Here is a 16,352-nt window from a genome sequence, read left to right on the forward strand (position 1 = left end):
TTAATCGTTTTAGGTGGTAGGTTAGGTAGGTATTACTCACCATCAAATTATAATAATAATATTCATCTCACCTTCAAATATGTTCTGTATGATGAGGTCGCTCTGCGTGACCACGATGAGCAGCGCCACGTGGGTCCACGCGAACAGGCTGAACTGTCGTATGTAGTAGCGCTTCACGAGCGACAGCACGAACCACACGAAGCCCACGCAGTACAGGCTGAACGAGATGAAGCGGTGGTACGTCACTTGGATTCATCATACCTTCAAATATGTTCTGTATGATGAGGTAGCTCTGCGTGACCACGATGAGCAACGCCACGTGGGTCCATGCGAACAGGCTGAACTGCCGCATGTAGTAGCGTTTCACGAGCGACAGCACGAACCACACGAAGCCCACGCAGTACAGGCTGAACGAGATGAAGCGGTGGTACGTCACCAGGAAGTGGAGGTAGTCCTGTGGACAAAACGGATATTGCGTTATTCTGTAGTAGTAAATGTATAGAGTTGGACCAAGATAATTCTAAGTTTGATGTTTAAAATAACATTTGCACTGCGTGTGCTATCAAAATCGTTGCAGACTTATATTGGTCTAACACTAGTATAAATCGAAAAGCAAAATTCTTAGATTGAGATAAGCTATTCTATTAAATGTCACAACGATGAAAGTTATGAGACTATATTAATAAGGTTAGTAAGAATAAGTTTTTGGCAAAAATTTCATTTTTGTAACAAGCTTTTATCGCTGACTGTACTTTTCTTACGACAGACAACTAATACTCATCGAGACAATTCTATAAACCCCTAACACAATTAGGTTGCGTTGTTTCATCACAGAGTTCCCATGACCACCTCCTGTCTCCATCATCAGATCCGTTCGACAGTACCATATTATTGTATTGTCATCAGAACTACATACAGCTGGCAATTTTCATGACACTACGATCCTTGGAAGATGGTTAAATTAGTTACCTTAGATTCCATTACATAGTTAGTTACATACAGGTCGACCTAATAAAAGCTTGTTAAAAAGGCAACCTATGACGTCATCAGATGCAATATTTACAATGAATGGTTGGAACTTGGCGTGTATCATGCTGAAAAATATGAGCTGCACACTTGTCCTACTAATAAATGAAATAGGTATGTTAATATGTTTAAATGTAAGTTACTCAACTGGATTAACACATGAGTACGTATATGTGTATCATTATAATAATACAAATTAAATTCGGCCTCCTCCCATAAGGCAGTAAAATGGGGGGTAAAACTTATCTAGGGAGCATAGCATCTAGGACCTAATTATTGCACACAAGACTTACAAAATTATCGCCGCTAGAGTCTGTGCGGAAAGAGAAGAGTCGTGGGATTTGAGGGCGCGCCAGTGTTATTTTATGGTTTTTGCTATGCTGACAACACTGGTCACGTGATTATAGTACGACACTAAAGGTCATGATACTTGAATCCCTTTTGTTCCGGTTTTTTACCACTACTAAACGGACCCTGGTGGTGGTGTCGGGTCGTCAACTCAATCCTCTGATTTAGCGCAGGCAACTAGTTTTCTTTTTAAAACACACTCTTATTTTTATGTCTCAGATACTAAAAAGTGACAGTGCGATTGACAAAACTGCTAAAACTAGTTAAGAATCTGCCCAATACAACTGTAATTTTAGTACCAAACAAGATAGAGTTTCATTTATGTACTGCCTAATCTGTGCAGTCCAACAGTTATTTTAATACAAAACCGGGTAGATCGGGTAGAAATTGGGCAATAGAACTGTAATTTTACTATCTGGGATATATTTCACCCATTGTAAACTTGACTTGTAATGTATGTGTACATTATTAATAATAAATATGAATATGAATAAAAATAGTGCATAAGTATTAGGCCTTATTAGGATATGTCCGGTTCTCTTATCTCACGATATTTTACTTCGCCGAAAAGTCACTGCTAAATATGAAATGTAACTAACAGAACCTAGTAAACGAACTTACAAATAAATAAATATTTTATTACACAAAGTTTTATTCAGAACCTAATAAACGAACTTACAAATAAAGAAATATTTTATAAGAAAAAGTTTTATTCTTTGTAATCGAAGTCTGAATTAAAATATTCAATGTCACTTATGTTTGAGCTAGCTTCAGAACAACCAGGGACACTCATAGAACTATCTTCATCTGAACTGGATGTGCTGGCACGTAGATTACGAATTCTTGCATATCACCTACTTAGATGTCTTTTATTCGAGAAACCGTAGATACTTTTACACGATCCTGAAAAAAAAATTACATATAAATATGCATAAAATGGCAAGTATCAAGACTATTTGTCAGTTATTTTAAAGATCATGAATGACCTGCATATTTATGAAAATTAATATATTTTGAATGAATATACTTACCGATTATGTACTGGAGACAAGTTACTAGGGGGCTTATTAAATAGGCAATTATTTAATATTAAATACAACATCAATACCCGTGAATAGCGGAAACACGTTCCGCGACTTTTTGTAAGTCGATAGTCGGCTTTTAGCCGTTTTCTTCCCGCTGACAAAACCGAACAATGTTAAATATAATTTTCCTTGTGGTTTTATGTACGGTTTTATCGTGTTTTGAAAATATTTTATACGTAAAACTTGCGGTTTTTGTTAATAAAAATATACAATGACAGAACTTTGTTTACTTTTTACAAGACACGTGTCAAAGGTTTGATTGCCATATAAAATTTAAAATGTTAGTTCCCGTTTCTGCCACGACTCTTCTCTTTCCGCACAGACTCTAATAGAAAACGCATAAATTAAGGCCAGAAAATGATGTCTACCCAATCTAGTAAATTGCTTTTAAACGACCGAGCGCCGTCCCTCGGGTAGCTAACGTATTTTAGTTTATACGTAATGGAGGATACCAAAATGTACTTTGTTACAATATAAATACCTACAACAAATCACATAGCGACGTTAGGCCTATTATTAGAATCATAAATGTATTTTCTATCACAGATTATAATCAAACATGCCAGAGTTATTTATAATGCATAATTTTAGTTTAGTTTATCAATCAATCAAAGCATTTATTTCCAGGCTACTAAGGCCCATAGATACCTTACAAACTAACATATATATACAATAATAAAAAACTAAATACTAAAAAAAAACATTTTCGTGACGCAGTTTTCTGTTGTTGTTGTTTATGAACATGATATATATTAATATGAAGCCATTACATAGTTACAGTCGAAAGTTTTAATTTATGACCCATTTTGTACCTTGTCACAGTGACAATAGTATGAGGTCTCTAGCGACTTATATTGATTGTCACTGTCACAAGGTACGAAATGGGTCATACATTAATACTTTCGACCGTACATTCATTTTTCATAGGAATTAAAAAAAAAACACGAAATAACATACACTTTTATTGAAATTTCGTCATATCGAGAATATGGAGATTATACTAATAATCAGTAATTACAGCTATAGACAGATTGATTGCAATAATATGATAGGTAATCAATGTACATAATCAGTCTCAATTTTTTTTAAACCGACGAAAAAAAAACGGAGGAGGTTCTCAAGTCGACGCGTATATATATTTTTTTTATATACCTATACATCTATAGGCTTTACCATGAACTATAATAATTATAAACGACTAAGTTTTGAGAGACCAACGTAAGAAATACAATGCATGTATTAAGTAAGCCTTTTTGTTTAATCTACATTACTTATGAACTTCGAATGGCGTAGCACTTATCCTTAATAATATGTGACGTTTTCAACCAAAAGGTACCACATTGTCGGTGGTCCATAAAGTTAGATTTCAAACTGAAGCTATATGGAACTAACGCCTTATTGACAACCGACCAATAAGTACCCTTTTGATTCAAAATGGCACATATGTTAACAGTAGGTATAAACAATTCCAAGCAGCTTATGTAAACAAAAACACATTTACATCGAAAACACCCTATCATTTGGATTACAGTCCCAATGTTGACGATTCCATTATGAACTGATATTTTTAATGCACGATTTAATTCGTCTAGTACTTAATACTTAAACAGGTAAACAGTTTTTAGAGATAGGTTAAAATAGCTAATGACATTCATGTTTTTAGGGTTCCGTACCCAAAGGGTAAAAACGGGACCCTATTACTAAGACTCCACTGTCCGTTTGTCTGTCATCAGGCTGTATCTCATTAACCGTTATACCTAGACAGTTGAAATTTTTACAGATGATGTATTTCTGTTGCCGCTATAACAACAAATACTTAAAAGTACGGAACCCTCGGTGCGCGAGTCCGACTCGCACTTGTCCGGTTTTTTAATCAACGACGGCTATGCAGCGCATGCTAGTTGTTGATGTGTCATGTTTTGGTACAATGTTTTTAACGACGTTGCCGTGCTTGCTTTTTCACACTATGAGCTATGTCAACATGGCTCCGGGGTCTATAATTATACTTTTAGTAAAATATGAATATCATTAGTGATATCAACAAACATAAATTTTATGGTGTTTACTACAACCTGCGGTGGAAGGTTTCTCGATTATTGTAACAAACTAATATAATCTATTTGAATACAAGGGTCAATACAATATACAACAACTGACATTTTACTGGCACGTGGCAATATTATTATTTGTATGTTAATATATTATTTCCTTTTTTGTATTGTGGGACGTACCACATTATTACAATCTATAAATTGTGAATAACAGATGTCAATCACAAAGAAAAAATCAACGATGATCAACTCTGGCCAACGTGGGACTTGCCGGTCCAATGCGTTACCAATTCCGCCAGCTGACCACCCGTCAATCAACGCGAATTAAGTCATTGCAACTGTGACAACGTCACTAGCGACATCTGCATTCTAAGGTTTACAAGTACAACGTCTGACTACCTCTGAGGACATACGTTACAATTTATAGATTATTATTTGTATAACAAAACGACTAGGAAGTAATGATTACTTGATTAGCAACAATAACAGTAAAGCACTAAATATGGTAACTACGTTAATTCGGATATTAGGTACGTAATATAGTCTGACAAAAAAGAGTAGAAATTAAAAAGTGGCAATACTGTAGTGTCGTCCCTTTCAATCTATATAAGAAAACGGGACGACACTACAGTATTGCCACTTTTTAATTTCTACTCTTTTTTGTCAAACTGTACCTACTTTGCACTGACTTTGAAGTGAAAAAGTATGGAATATTTTAATAGGATTTTCATGTTTCTGGCGGCACTTCCATATTCTGTCACTGTAAAGTTTGTGCAGTGTTAGCTTGGTCCGACTCAATTTACTTATAGGTGAAACCTAGGTAAAGCTAATCCCTGATATCCCTATCGACCATCATCAATATCATCATCACTACACGCAGATAGGGTTGCCATACGTCCGATTTGTCCGGACACGTCCGGATTTTTGACCCTTTGTCCGGATTGCGGCCGGACTTGGCATGTGTCCGGATTTTTAGGAATGACCTTATAAAAATAAAATGCGCGCCCGGGGAGGGGGCTAAGGGATCGGGCGAAGGGAAAGGGAAAAGTAGATCCACGATACAGTACACCGCAGAGAGCAGCGCGCCGCCGGGGCGTCGTTCAAGTTACGCCAAATCTCTGCTACAAGAAATGTCCGGATTTTTATCAGGACTTTTAATTCTTCCATATGGCAACCCTACACGCAGACGAGGTCGCGGGAAGAAGCTAGTTAACTAAAAAATTCATTTAAATAATTACTAGTAAAGCAAAACACCAAGATTCGACACGATAAATAATTATTTCCTAAATTCCATAAACCCATGTCAATGTCGTAGGTAAACCAACTTCGAGCAACACGGAAGGGAGTCGGCCTTCGCACTATTTCCCCTCTGCCGAGGTACAAGATCAATTGTGCATACACACAACTAGCGCGGTGCGTGTTGTGACTCATCCGTACACAATAAAGAGATCGAGGTATGCAAGATTTGTCTTTTTCTATGTATTTGTGTCATCATTACAGATTGGATTTTGTATGTAGTGAGTGAGAAGTGCGACTGTGTTGCACGTTTCTCCCCGCAAAAAATGTCAGAACGATTTGTACGGTAAGATATCGCTTGGGCTCCTCCCTTCCGACGTGTCGGAAGCCGGTGTTGCTCGAAGCAAACCATACGTAAACGTACTTTTGCTCCTCGTAGGTTTAATTTACCTACGTCCATCGGTAACTTTAGATTTTTTTATATAAACGACATTTCAATTATTTTCGCTAATACTGTGCATGCTCTGTGCTATTCAAAAATACTAAAACTGAAGATAACATTATTTTCATCCGTTTGTAAATCGTATCTTTCAGATTTTTTCCTAATACGTAGTCGAGATGGGTAAACTGTTGATGCTGTATTTTGTAAGTATCGAAAACGTTCGGCAAATAATACAGTAGCTTTTCGACGTCGCGGACATCTGATAGCCAGTCCGTATCACTATAAATTAGAGCCACGGGCGTTCTTATATTCGTTAATTCATAATTCGGGGGTTCTCGGAAGCCATACCTTCGTATATTTTCAGTGACACCATAATCGAATCTTCTAAATTTTCCCGAAACGATTTGCTGTGCATAGTGAATACTTTGTTTCACCGATGAACCAGCCGAAGCGTGGCCTAGGAGAACTGGTAAAACTGACGCGTTCATAGTGTTCAAGTTAAACCCAGAGGTAAAGAGTAGAAAGTTAACGCAGAATAATTTGTATAACGGCCCACCAGCGTCGCCACAAGATTGTCTCATGTACATTTCTCTGCCTTCTCTCGATGAGAAACTATCCACTAGTCCGGGCACGGACACAAGTCCACGAAGAATAGGAGACTGGGCGTTATACATGAAAGCGACTGGAGCTAATGCAACCATAAGGGATACTTTGTCATTATAGTCCGGTCTCTCCGAACACATTACCCAGAAGCACGTTGTGCCTTGCGAGTGCCCAATGTATTTCAAAGTATCTTGATTTGTAGCGTTCAAGGTGTAATCGATCATAGCTGGAAGATCGAAGTATCCGATCTCGTGCCAGGAGAAATCCCAAAATTTCGCCCAAGATGGTTTTAGCTGAACGTGTCTTAAGGAATGTTTGGTGCCGCGCGCATTACCCATCCATACATCGTAGCCGTCTTTTGCAAGCAAATAGGCTATGCCACTGTCCGGTCCTGATATCACAAAGTCATCAGCACTTCCGCTTAACCCATGCATCAGAAACACAACTGGACCGCCACCTCGTATTCTGAATAATCCGAGAACATATCCATCTTCTGTAACAGTCTCGTGAGTCTCCACTGGAAAACCATACTTTTCGACGAGTTGAATGCTGCTGAGTTGCCAGTCTTCGTTTCGGAGGCCGAGGTTGTAGTCTCTCACAAAGCGAACACGTTTAGAGGCTACGATATTGTCGGTCAGGAGATTTTGAACGTTCCTGTCGGCATCGACGGTCCATGCCACGGTCAGGATAACACTAGTCAGAAACCGGAGCATTTTCGTGAAGATTTCTCCATCGATGATATTGTTGAGAGTCTCTACGGGATTGGTCAGGTTTCCAATTGAACCTTTGAATGAATTCAGTGCCTGAGGCAACAACAGCTGAAGGAGCTGCCCGTGAGCCGAAGGCATGGAAATTATAACGATGTAAATTAATAATTTTGGGATCATTTTCGTGACCGGCGCGCGTGCTACCAAGATCCATATTAGACTGATTTGCCCAACGTAAAAAGGCCGTGTTTGACAAAATAATAAATTGCTATATATGTATGTGTGCACTGCTGTACGGACAACCTCTGACGGCTAGGAGGGCCAAATATTAGGCTTAGCACTTCCGCTTGTCTGTCCTCGAAACAGGCGCGTATATATGATAATTATTAACACGTTTTTTTACAGGAAATACCTATAATTTGTTAACCCGTGCGAAGCCGGGGCGGGTTGCTAGGTACAAATATAAGATAATTTAAAAAACTTCAACCTTTTTAAATTTCGTTTTTGTATTGAATTTTCAAAAAACAATTACATATACAAACAAAACCACAAACCCTTGATTTGTGAAACTGCAATTACAATTTTGTCGAATTCAAATCGAACCGAATCGAATATTGTCGAATTTTAAAATTGGAAATAGGATTCCTGCCTACAATCCTTTTGTCTTTAGGACCAGTGCAAAAAGATGAGTAAATATTCGAAGCTATTGGACACAGGTAGGCAGACAACCAGACAGCCATAACCATAATATAAATTAAGTACCAACATGAACTCAAACCTTATATACCTAATCAGTCAGCGTCAGGGATGATGACATTAGCCAAGAAAGTGTTATCGCCATTAATAATTAAAGCGTCACACTTATTCACAATATAGTAAAACGCATCATACGACTGATAACGTATCTATACTACTTAACAATTACAACGTAAGGCCTATCCAATAATTACGGTTATAGGTATATACTAGTGATGTACCGACTATTGATTTGGCCGACTAGCCGACTAATCGGCGCTCGAATGGCCGATTAGTCGGCCGACTAGTCGGCTAGTCGGCCAGATCATTAGTTTCGTATAAGTTCAGGTGAAAAACAATAGTTTTGCTCCTTTGGTTGCGCTATTCATCATAATTCAGCTTGGCTAAAAGGTGTTCTCTACAGGTTCAAAGACCTATCACAAGAATCCTCGTTCAATTTCTGTCTTTGGTTCTTTTATTTTGCGATCCTGAGCAGACCGTCAGTACAGCTTGTAGGAGGTCTAGGTCTAGGCTCTATTTCCCGTACGTAGTCGCCAGTTAAGAACCTATCCCCTGTGGTCAGCGTCTTTACGAGCAACGTGCCCTGACTAAGTCTCTAAATTTTGCAATAACATTAATAGTTCCTTATGGCTCCACCATTAAAAAAAAAAACTGAATAATAATAAAAAAAACCGGGCAAGTGCGAGTCGGACTCGCGCACGAAGGGTTCCGTACCATAATGCAAAAAACGGCAAAAAAAAAAACCGGTCACCGATCCAAGTACTGACCCCGCCCGACGTTGCTTAACTTCGGTCAAAAATCACGTTTGTTGTATGGGAGCCCCACTTAAATCTTTATTTTATTCTGTTTTTAATATTTGTTGTTATAGCGGCAACAGAAATACATCATCTGTGAAAATTTCAACTGTCTAGCTATCACGGTTCGTGAGATACAGCCTGCTGACAGACGGACGGACGGACAGCGGAGTCTTAGTAATAGGGTAGGGTTAACTATCGAACTTGCACATGAAATGACACGAGAATCACGGCTTGATTCGGAAAATGAATTCGATTTCTACTAGACTTCAACAAGTTACGATATGGATAATTTAAAGATATTTGTAAGATAGATATGTCAAATTTGTCGTTTCCGCGATTCTGGAGGTCCTCTTGAACGATTTCGACAAGTTATGACTTGGATATCCAAGTCACTTCTGGTCGATATCTAATGTAGATCTAGTTGATCTCTAAGTCGTCTCTAGATCTTGTGATTATCTCGAAATCCGAATAGGCCTGTCAGTTGAGATCGACCTGTAGACACCCTGTAGAGGAAAACACCAGCCCACCAACATATGATAACGATCAAACGGTCAATTATATGAACAAAAGTTTTCGTATGCACCCTGAATATATATTTTAGTAAAGTAAACATAAAACATATGGTAAATATTGACTGTTGATTTTTTTTTCTGTTTTTCTTTCACTAATAAAGTGCCGACTAATCGGCCATTTTTGCCGACTAGTCGCCGACTAATCGCCGACTACAAATGTGGCCGGATAGTCGGCTTTCCCGACTAGTCGGTACATCCCTAGTATATACATGGTGGCCAAAAAATAAGTGCATTCCCGTTGCCAGGGAGGTTTTGTTTGGGATTATACTGAGCAACTTATACTATGGGACCAAACCCGAAAACGCGAAAAAAAAAACTTTGCCTTCCATTTTTGGACCAACCAAAATGTATGAAACAGCCAAATTTTTATTTCGCGATCTCGGGGTTGGTCCCATAGTAAAAGTTGCTCAGTATAATCCCAAAACCTCCCTGGCAACGGGAATGCACTTATTTTTTGGCCATCCTGTATATATTTTGTTTCACATTTGCATCTGACGTGTCCAAGTTATTAATATCGAGATAACAATGTCATTATTCGCGTATGAATCAAATCTTTTGGATTTTTTGCGTACACATAATCAAGATGGGTAAAGTTTTCGCGTTTTATTTTGTAGGCTTTGACCAATTTTGGCAATTTTCTGATAAGCTTCTCGACGTCGCGATCATCCGAAAGCCAGTCACCATCACTATAAATCAAAGCGACAGGCGCGTTTATATTTGTTAGTTTGTAATCAGGCGGCTCTCGAGACCCATATCGATGCATATTCTCAATAACGCCGTAATCGAACCTCCTAAATTTCCCCGATACGATACCTTGCGCGTAATGTACACATTGTTTGACTGATGAGCTGGTCGGCGAGTGGCTGAGGACTGCCGGCAGAGACGTTGCGTTCAAATGCTCCAGGTTGAATCCAGCAACAAACATTACGACATATCGGCAGAGTAAGGACTCCATTAGCCCCTCACCACCACACATCCGTCGCATGTAGAGCTTACTACCTTCACTCGAGGAGAAAATGTTTAAAATAATCGGAATGAAGTGCAAAAGTCGAGCAAAAGGGGACTTTACGTTGTATAAGAAACCTATAGGTGCTAATGCGATCATAAGAGACACTTTTTCATTGTACGCGGGGCGCTCGGAAGCCATCACCCAGAAACATGTGTTGCCTTGCGAAAATCCGATGTATGTTAACTTCTTTTGGCCCGTTTTGTTCAAAGTGTAATCTATCATCGCTGGGAGGTCGTAGTATCCAATCTCATGCCAGGAAATATCCCAGAATTTGGCTGAAGACGGCTTTAGGTACTGATGTCGTCGAGAATGTTTGGAGCCGCGTGCGTTACCCAGCCACACATCGTAGCCTTCTCTCGCCAGGAAATAAGCGATGCTATTATCCGGCCCCGACAGCAAAAAGTCGTCAGCACTTCCGAACACTCCATGCATCAAGAATACTACCGGGCCGTCACTAGGTATTCTAATCAGAGTGAGGATATATCCATCTTCAGTGCCAGTTTCGTGAGTCTCCACCGGGTATCCATATTTTGTGATAAGTTGAACGCAGGTGAGTCGGCAGTCTTCGTTGAGGCGGCCGGTATCGAAGTCTTTCACGAAATTCCTACGCGTTGATGTAAGGACGTTGTTATCCAAGAGGTCGAGAACGTCCTTATCGGAGCCGATAGTTTTAGCTACGCTCTTGGTCACACTGCTGAACAAGTGGAGGACGTTATTAGCGAACTTTCCATCGAAGATATCGGCGATGTCATCATCTGTTTGGGTCAGATTGCCAGATAAAACCCTGGCTGAATTCACAGTGTGTGGCAACAATAGGTCGATAAGCTGCCCGCGAGCAAAAGTAAATAAGACAAACCAAATTAGTATCTTCGAGATCATTTTGATATTTCGAATCGACACTGTCGCCACCGCCGTCTATATTAGACTGATCGTACCTATGCAATGGCGTAACATGTTATGATCAAAATATCATTAACATAATGCGTCAAAAAACATTGAAAGATGTGTAAATAAGGTTTTATGAGCCATAATAGCCGTGACATTAAGGACCTACACGTACACGCCTGACATGTTGACCTATTTCGCTATTGTTGTTTAATTTAGTAGGGCTATAGTTTAGATACCCTGGTTATACTTACTTACAATTAATGTGATAAATATTCCTTTTTTTTCAACATTTCGTAATGATACTTATTTTATTTGAAACCGCATATTTCATGATTTTCAGTGCTATTCACGCAGCTTTGTCAATTTATTTAATAAGCTACCGAACAATATCAGAGAATTGCGTAATAGTAAATTTAAAAGAGCACTTTTTCAATGGCTGCTGTCTTCGACATTTTATTCTATTAATGAATACCTTGTTAATCAACAATCTAGTTAAATTATGTTAATTTAAGTGGTTTTGTTTGAGAAACATACATGCATGCATGCATGCATGCATGCATACATACATACATATTATTATTTCATATTTTACAGTATTGACAGTATTTTTATTTTTATTGTTGTTGATATTTAATTTGTAGAAAACTAGTTTAATTAGGTTAAGTTAGGTATATATTACACTAAAATTTGCATGCTGCATAGTCAGTTAAGAAAGATGAGACTTGAAAATGTATAATTTTACAGAAACAACTTGTATATAACCTTTCTTATCGCAAATAAATGATTATGATTATGATTAGCTTTTCGGTGAAGGAAAATATCATGAGGAAACCTGCATACGTGCATACATCTGCGATGAAATTCAAAGGTGTATGTGAAGTCCCCAATCCGTATTGGGCTAGCGTGGGGACTATAACCCAAGCCCTCTCGCGCATGGGAGGAGGCCTGTGCCCAGCAGTGGGACGTATATAGGCTGAATTATTATTAGTATTTTATTATTATTCAATACGAAGTAATACACCTACATACTTAATTTTCGTGAATTAATTTTATGTCAATTTTATTTTTTAAATGATATGTTTTTGATATTATCTTTTTCTATATTTTATTTTATTCATTTGGAGATCCAACAGCTATGACATTAACATAGAAATTATAGTAGATACAGGAAGCCAATTATAAGAACTCACAGGTTATCAGGTTACAGGTGAGGTTATGATGTCATTTTATGATCAGACCTCTTTCGTCCTTATACTCAGAGGTTTCAGTAGCAGTGACAGATCGCTGCCCCAATATTACAGGGTTCTATGTTACATTTTTCAGTTCGATAAAAGTGAAACAGAACCCTGTAATATTGGGGCAGCGAGATGTCTAGTTACATATTAACAGGCTCCAATTTCACCACGGTGACAGGTGCGACAATTGTAAAACATCACTGTTGCTGACGTCCCAGGCATCCATGGGCTACGGTTACCGCTTACCATCGGGCGGGCCGTATTCCTGTTTGCCACCATCATTGTTTTATTAAAAAAAACTTTATTATATCGAAAAAAAAACAGATATTTCTCTTGCCAAGTTTATGACAATTGTCACAAGAAACACTACAATAGTCACGAAATTCCGACATATAACTCATTACCTGTCAAGAATTACCTACAATTCTTCTAAATCTTGACAATTGTCAGAAACTTCGCAAAAGAAATATCTGTTTTTTTCCGATATAATAAAGTTTTTTTAAATAATACAATGATGGTGGCAAACAGGAATACGGCCCGCCCGATGGTAAGCGGTAACCGTAGCCCATGGATGCCTGTGACGTCAGCAACAGTGATGTTTTACAATTGTCGCACCTGTCACCGTGGTGAAATTGGGGCCAGGTCACTTGCCTATAAAAATGAAATCGTTTTGTGGACAAACATGTAATTGTGATTTTTATCACAATTATCAATATTTCAATTGTGATAAAAAGTTTACTAAAAACTCAGACGGGGCTTTAATTCACAAGTCAGATTTCTTTTATCAACTTCATAATAATTAGTAACAAATCATTTTGACGTTTCATAATGAGTAGCTAATTTCATTGGTATACTCTACCCTATTGACAACATGCTATAATATAATAATCTAAAAGCACACCATCCTATTAATCACAACTCCAAAGTAGTCGATGAGGTTCTCTCCATAGAAGAAGTAGTTGGAGGTGAGCAGGAAGTACCAGGAGAGCTAGCGGAACCACGGCAGCCCGTGCACCCGGTACACCGCGTAGCCGATGTTGATGATCTCCTCGAAACATTCACTTGCACGCAGAGCACCTGAGAGAGAAGTCACAATACAAAACTCACCGTCCTATTAATCACAACTCCGAAGTAGTCGATGAGGTTCTCCCCGTAGAAGAAGTAGTTGGAGGTGAGCAGGAAGTACCAGGAGAGCGAGCGGAACCACGGCAGCCCGTGCACCCGGTACACCGCGTAGCCGATGTGGATGATCTCCTCGAAGCATTTCACTTGCACGCAGAGCACCTGAGAGAGTCACAATAAAAAGCTCACCGTCCTATTAATCACAACTCCGAAGTAGTCGATGATGTTCTCCCCGTAGAAGAAGCAGTTGGAAGTCAGCAGGAAGTACCAGGAGGTCGAGCGGAACCACGGCAGCCCGTGCACCCGGTACACCGCGTAGCCAATGTTGATAATCTTCTCGAAGCATTTCACTTGCACGCAGAGCAACTGAGAGAGTCACAATAAAAAACTCACCGTCCTATTAATCACAACTCCGAAGTAGTCGATGAGGTTCTCCCCGTAGAAGAAGTAGTTGGAGGTGAGCAGGAAGTACCAGGAGAGCGAGCGGAACCACGGCAGCCCGTGCACCCGGTACACCGCGTAGCCGATGTTGATGATCTCCTCGAAGCATTTCACTTGCACGCAGAGCACCTGAGAGAGAAGTCACAATAAAAAACTCACCGTTCTATTAATCACAACTCCGAAGTAGTCGATGAGGTTCTCCCCATAGAAGTAGTTGGATGTGGGCAGGAAGTACCAGGAGAGCGAGCGGAACCACGGCAGCCCGTGCACCCGGTACACCGCGTAGCCGATGTTGATGATCTCATCGAAACATTTCACTTGCACGCAGAGCAACTGAGAGAGTCACAATAAAAAATTCACCGTCCTATTAATCACAACTCCGAAGTAGTCGATGAGGTTCTCCCCGTAGAAGAAGTAGTTGGAGGTGAGCAGGAAGTACCAGGAGAGCGAGCGGAACCACGGCAGCCCGTGCACCCGGTACACCGCGTCGCCGATGTTGATGATCTCATCGAAACATTTCACTTGCACGCAGAGCAACTGAGAGAGTCACAATAAAAAACTCACCGTTCTATTAATCACAACTCCGAAGTAGTCGATGAGGTTCTCTCCATAGAAGAAGTAGTTGGATGTGAGCAGGAAGTACCAGGAGAGCGAGCGGAACCACGGCAGCCCGTGCACCCGGTACACCGCGTAGCCGATGTTGATGATCTCCTCAAAGCATTTCACTTGCACGCAGAGCACCTGAGAGAGAGTCACAATAAAGAACTCACCGTCCTATTAATCACAACTCCGAAGTAGTCGATGAGGTTCTCCCCGTAGAAGAAGTAGTTGGATGTGAGCAGGAAGTACCAGGAGAGCGAGCGGAACCACGGCAGCCCGTGCACCCGGTACACCGCGTAGCCGATGTTGATGATCTCCTCGAAGCATTTCACTTGCACGCAGAGCACCTGAGAGAGAGTCACAATAAAGAACTCACCGTCCTATTAATCACAACTCCGAAGTAGTCGATGAGGTTCTCCCCGTAGAAGAAGTAGTTGGATGTGAGCAGGAAGTACCAGGAGAGCGAGCGGAACCACGGCAGCCCGTGCACCCGGTACACCGCGTAGCCGATGTTGATGATCTCCTCGAAGCATTTCACTTGCACGCAGAGCACCTGAGAGAGAGTCACAATAAAGAACTCACCGTCCTATTAATCACAACTCCGAAGTAGTCGATGAGGTTCTCCCCGTAGAAGAAGTAGTTGGATGTGAGCAGGAAGTACCAGGAGAGCGAGCGGAACCACGGCAGCCCGTGCACCCGGTACACCGCGTAGCCGATGTTGATGATCTCCTCGAAGCATTTCACTTGCACGCAGAGCACCTGAGAGAGAAAAGTCACAATAAAAAACCGGACAAGTGCAAGTCAGACTCGCCCACCGAGGGTTACGTACTTTTTAGTATTTGTTGTTATAGCGGCAACAGAAATAAATCATCTGTGAAAATTTCTACTGTCACGGTTACATGAGATACAGCCTGGTGACGGAAAGACAGACGGACAGTGGAGTCTTCGTAATAGGGTCCCGTTTTTACCCTTTGGGTACGGAACCCTAAAAACTGTTTATTTATATCCCTTTTTTAGCATTAGAAAAACTGTAAGCAATCTTGTCGTGTATGTTTATTGAAAAACACCTTTGAAAAATAAGTCACAGCAAATATGTTACAATTATATATTACATACATTTACGGACATATATTTACATTCTTTTGGTTTCATAAGTAATACCAAAAAGAATAGATAGTATAGAGGGGTCCTGTCATTGTAAATTTTGTAGTCACTGTAAATTTACTGCCATCTATCGACCCACGACTAAAACTCAAAATGAAAACGTATAAAGTTATCAAAAAATGTATATATATATGGATAAATGATTTTATTATTTTTATATCATTTTGATCCATGTTCATTCACTGATATCTATGTGTTAAAATTGTTAAATATAAAAACGGTGATAAGAGGATAGGCTAAAGGTGTGTGCGTCATCTATTCGAGAATGAC

The 16,352-nt window shown here is 39.8% G+C and overlaps 3 protein-coding genes across 3 annotated transcripts in view; all 3 read right to left on the bottom strand.

Annotated features, from left to right (window-relative positions):
* The window catches only part of LOC134793521 (pre-rRNA-processing protein TSR1 homolog), a 561,986-nt gene that overhangs the window by 214,486 nt on the left and 331,148 nt on the right, over positions 1-16,352 (bottom strand). The gene's annotated exons all lie outside the window — the stretch shown is intronic.
* LOC134793563 (phosphatidate cytidylyltransferase, photoreceptor-specific) overlaps positions 1-16,352 on the bottom strand; it is a 53,502-nt gene that overhangs the window by 25,787 nt on the left and 11,363 nt on the right. The window contains exons 4-5 of the mRNA XM_063765174.1: positions 15,501-15,677; positions 262-454 (exon numbers count right to left, since the gene is read on the bottom strand). Of these exons, the coding sequence (XP_063621244.1) occupies positions 262-454; positions 15,501-15,677 (370 nt within the window). The remainder of the gene's footprint in view (positions 1-261; positions 455-15,500; positions 15,678-16,352) is intronic.
* On the bottom strand, positions 6,254-7,893 carry LOC134793878 (lipase 3-like). The gene has a single exon (XM_063765593.1). It carries the CDS (start codon positions 7,676-7,678, stop codon positions 6,254-6,256), a length of 1,425 nt encoding a protein of 474 aa, XP_063621663.1. The 5' UTR covers positions 7,679-7,893.

Source organism: Cydia splendana, chromosome 9 (genome assembly GCF_910591565.1).
Source record: "Cydia splendana chromosome 9, ilCydSple1.2, whole genome shotgun sequence".
NCBI lineage: Eukaryota > Metazoa > Arthropoda > Insecta > Lepidoptera > Tortricidae > Cydia > Cydia splendana.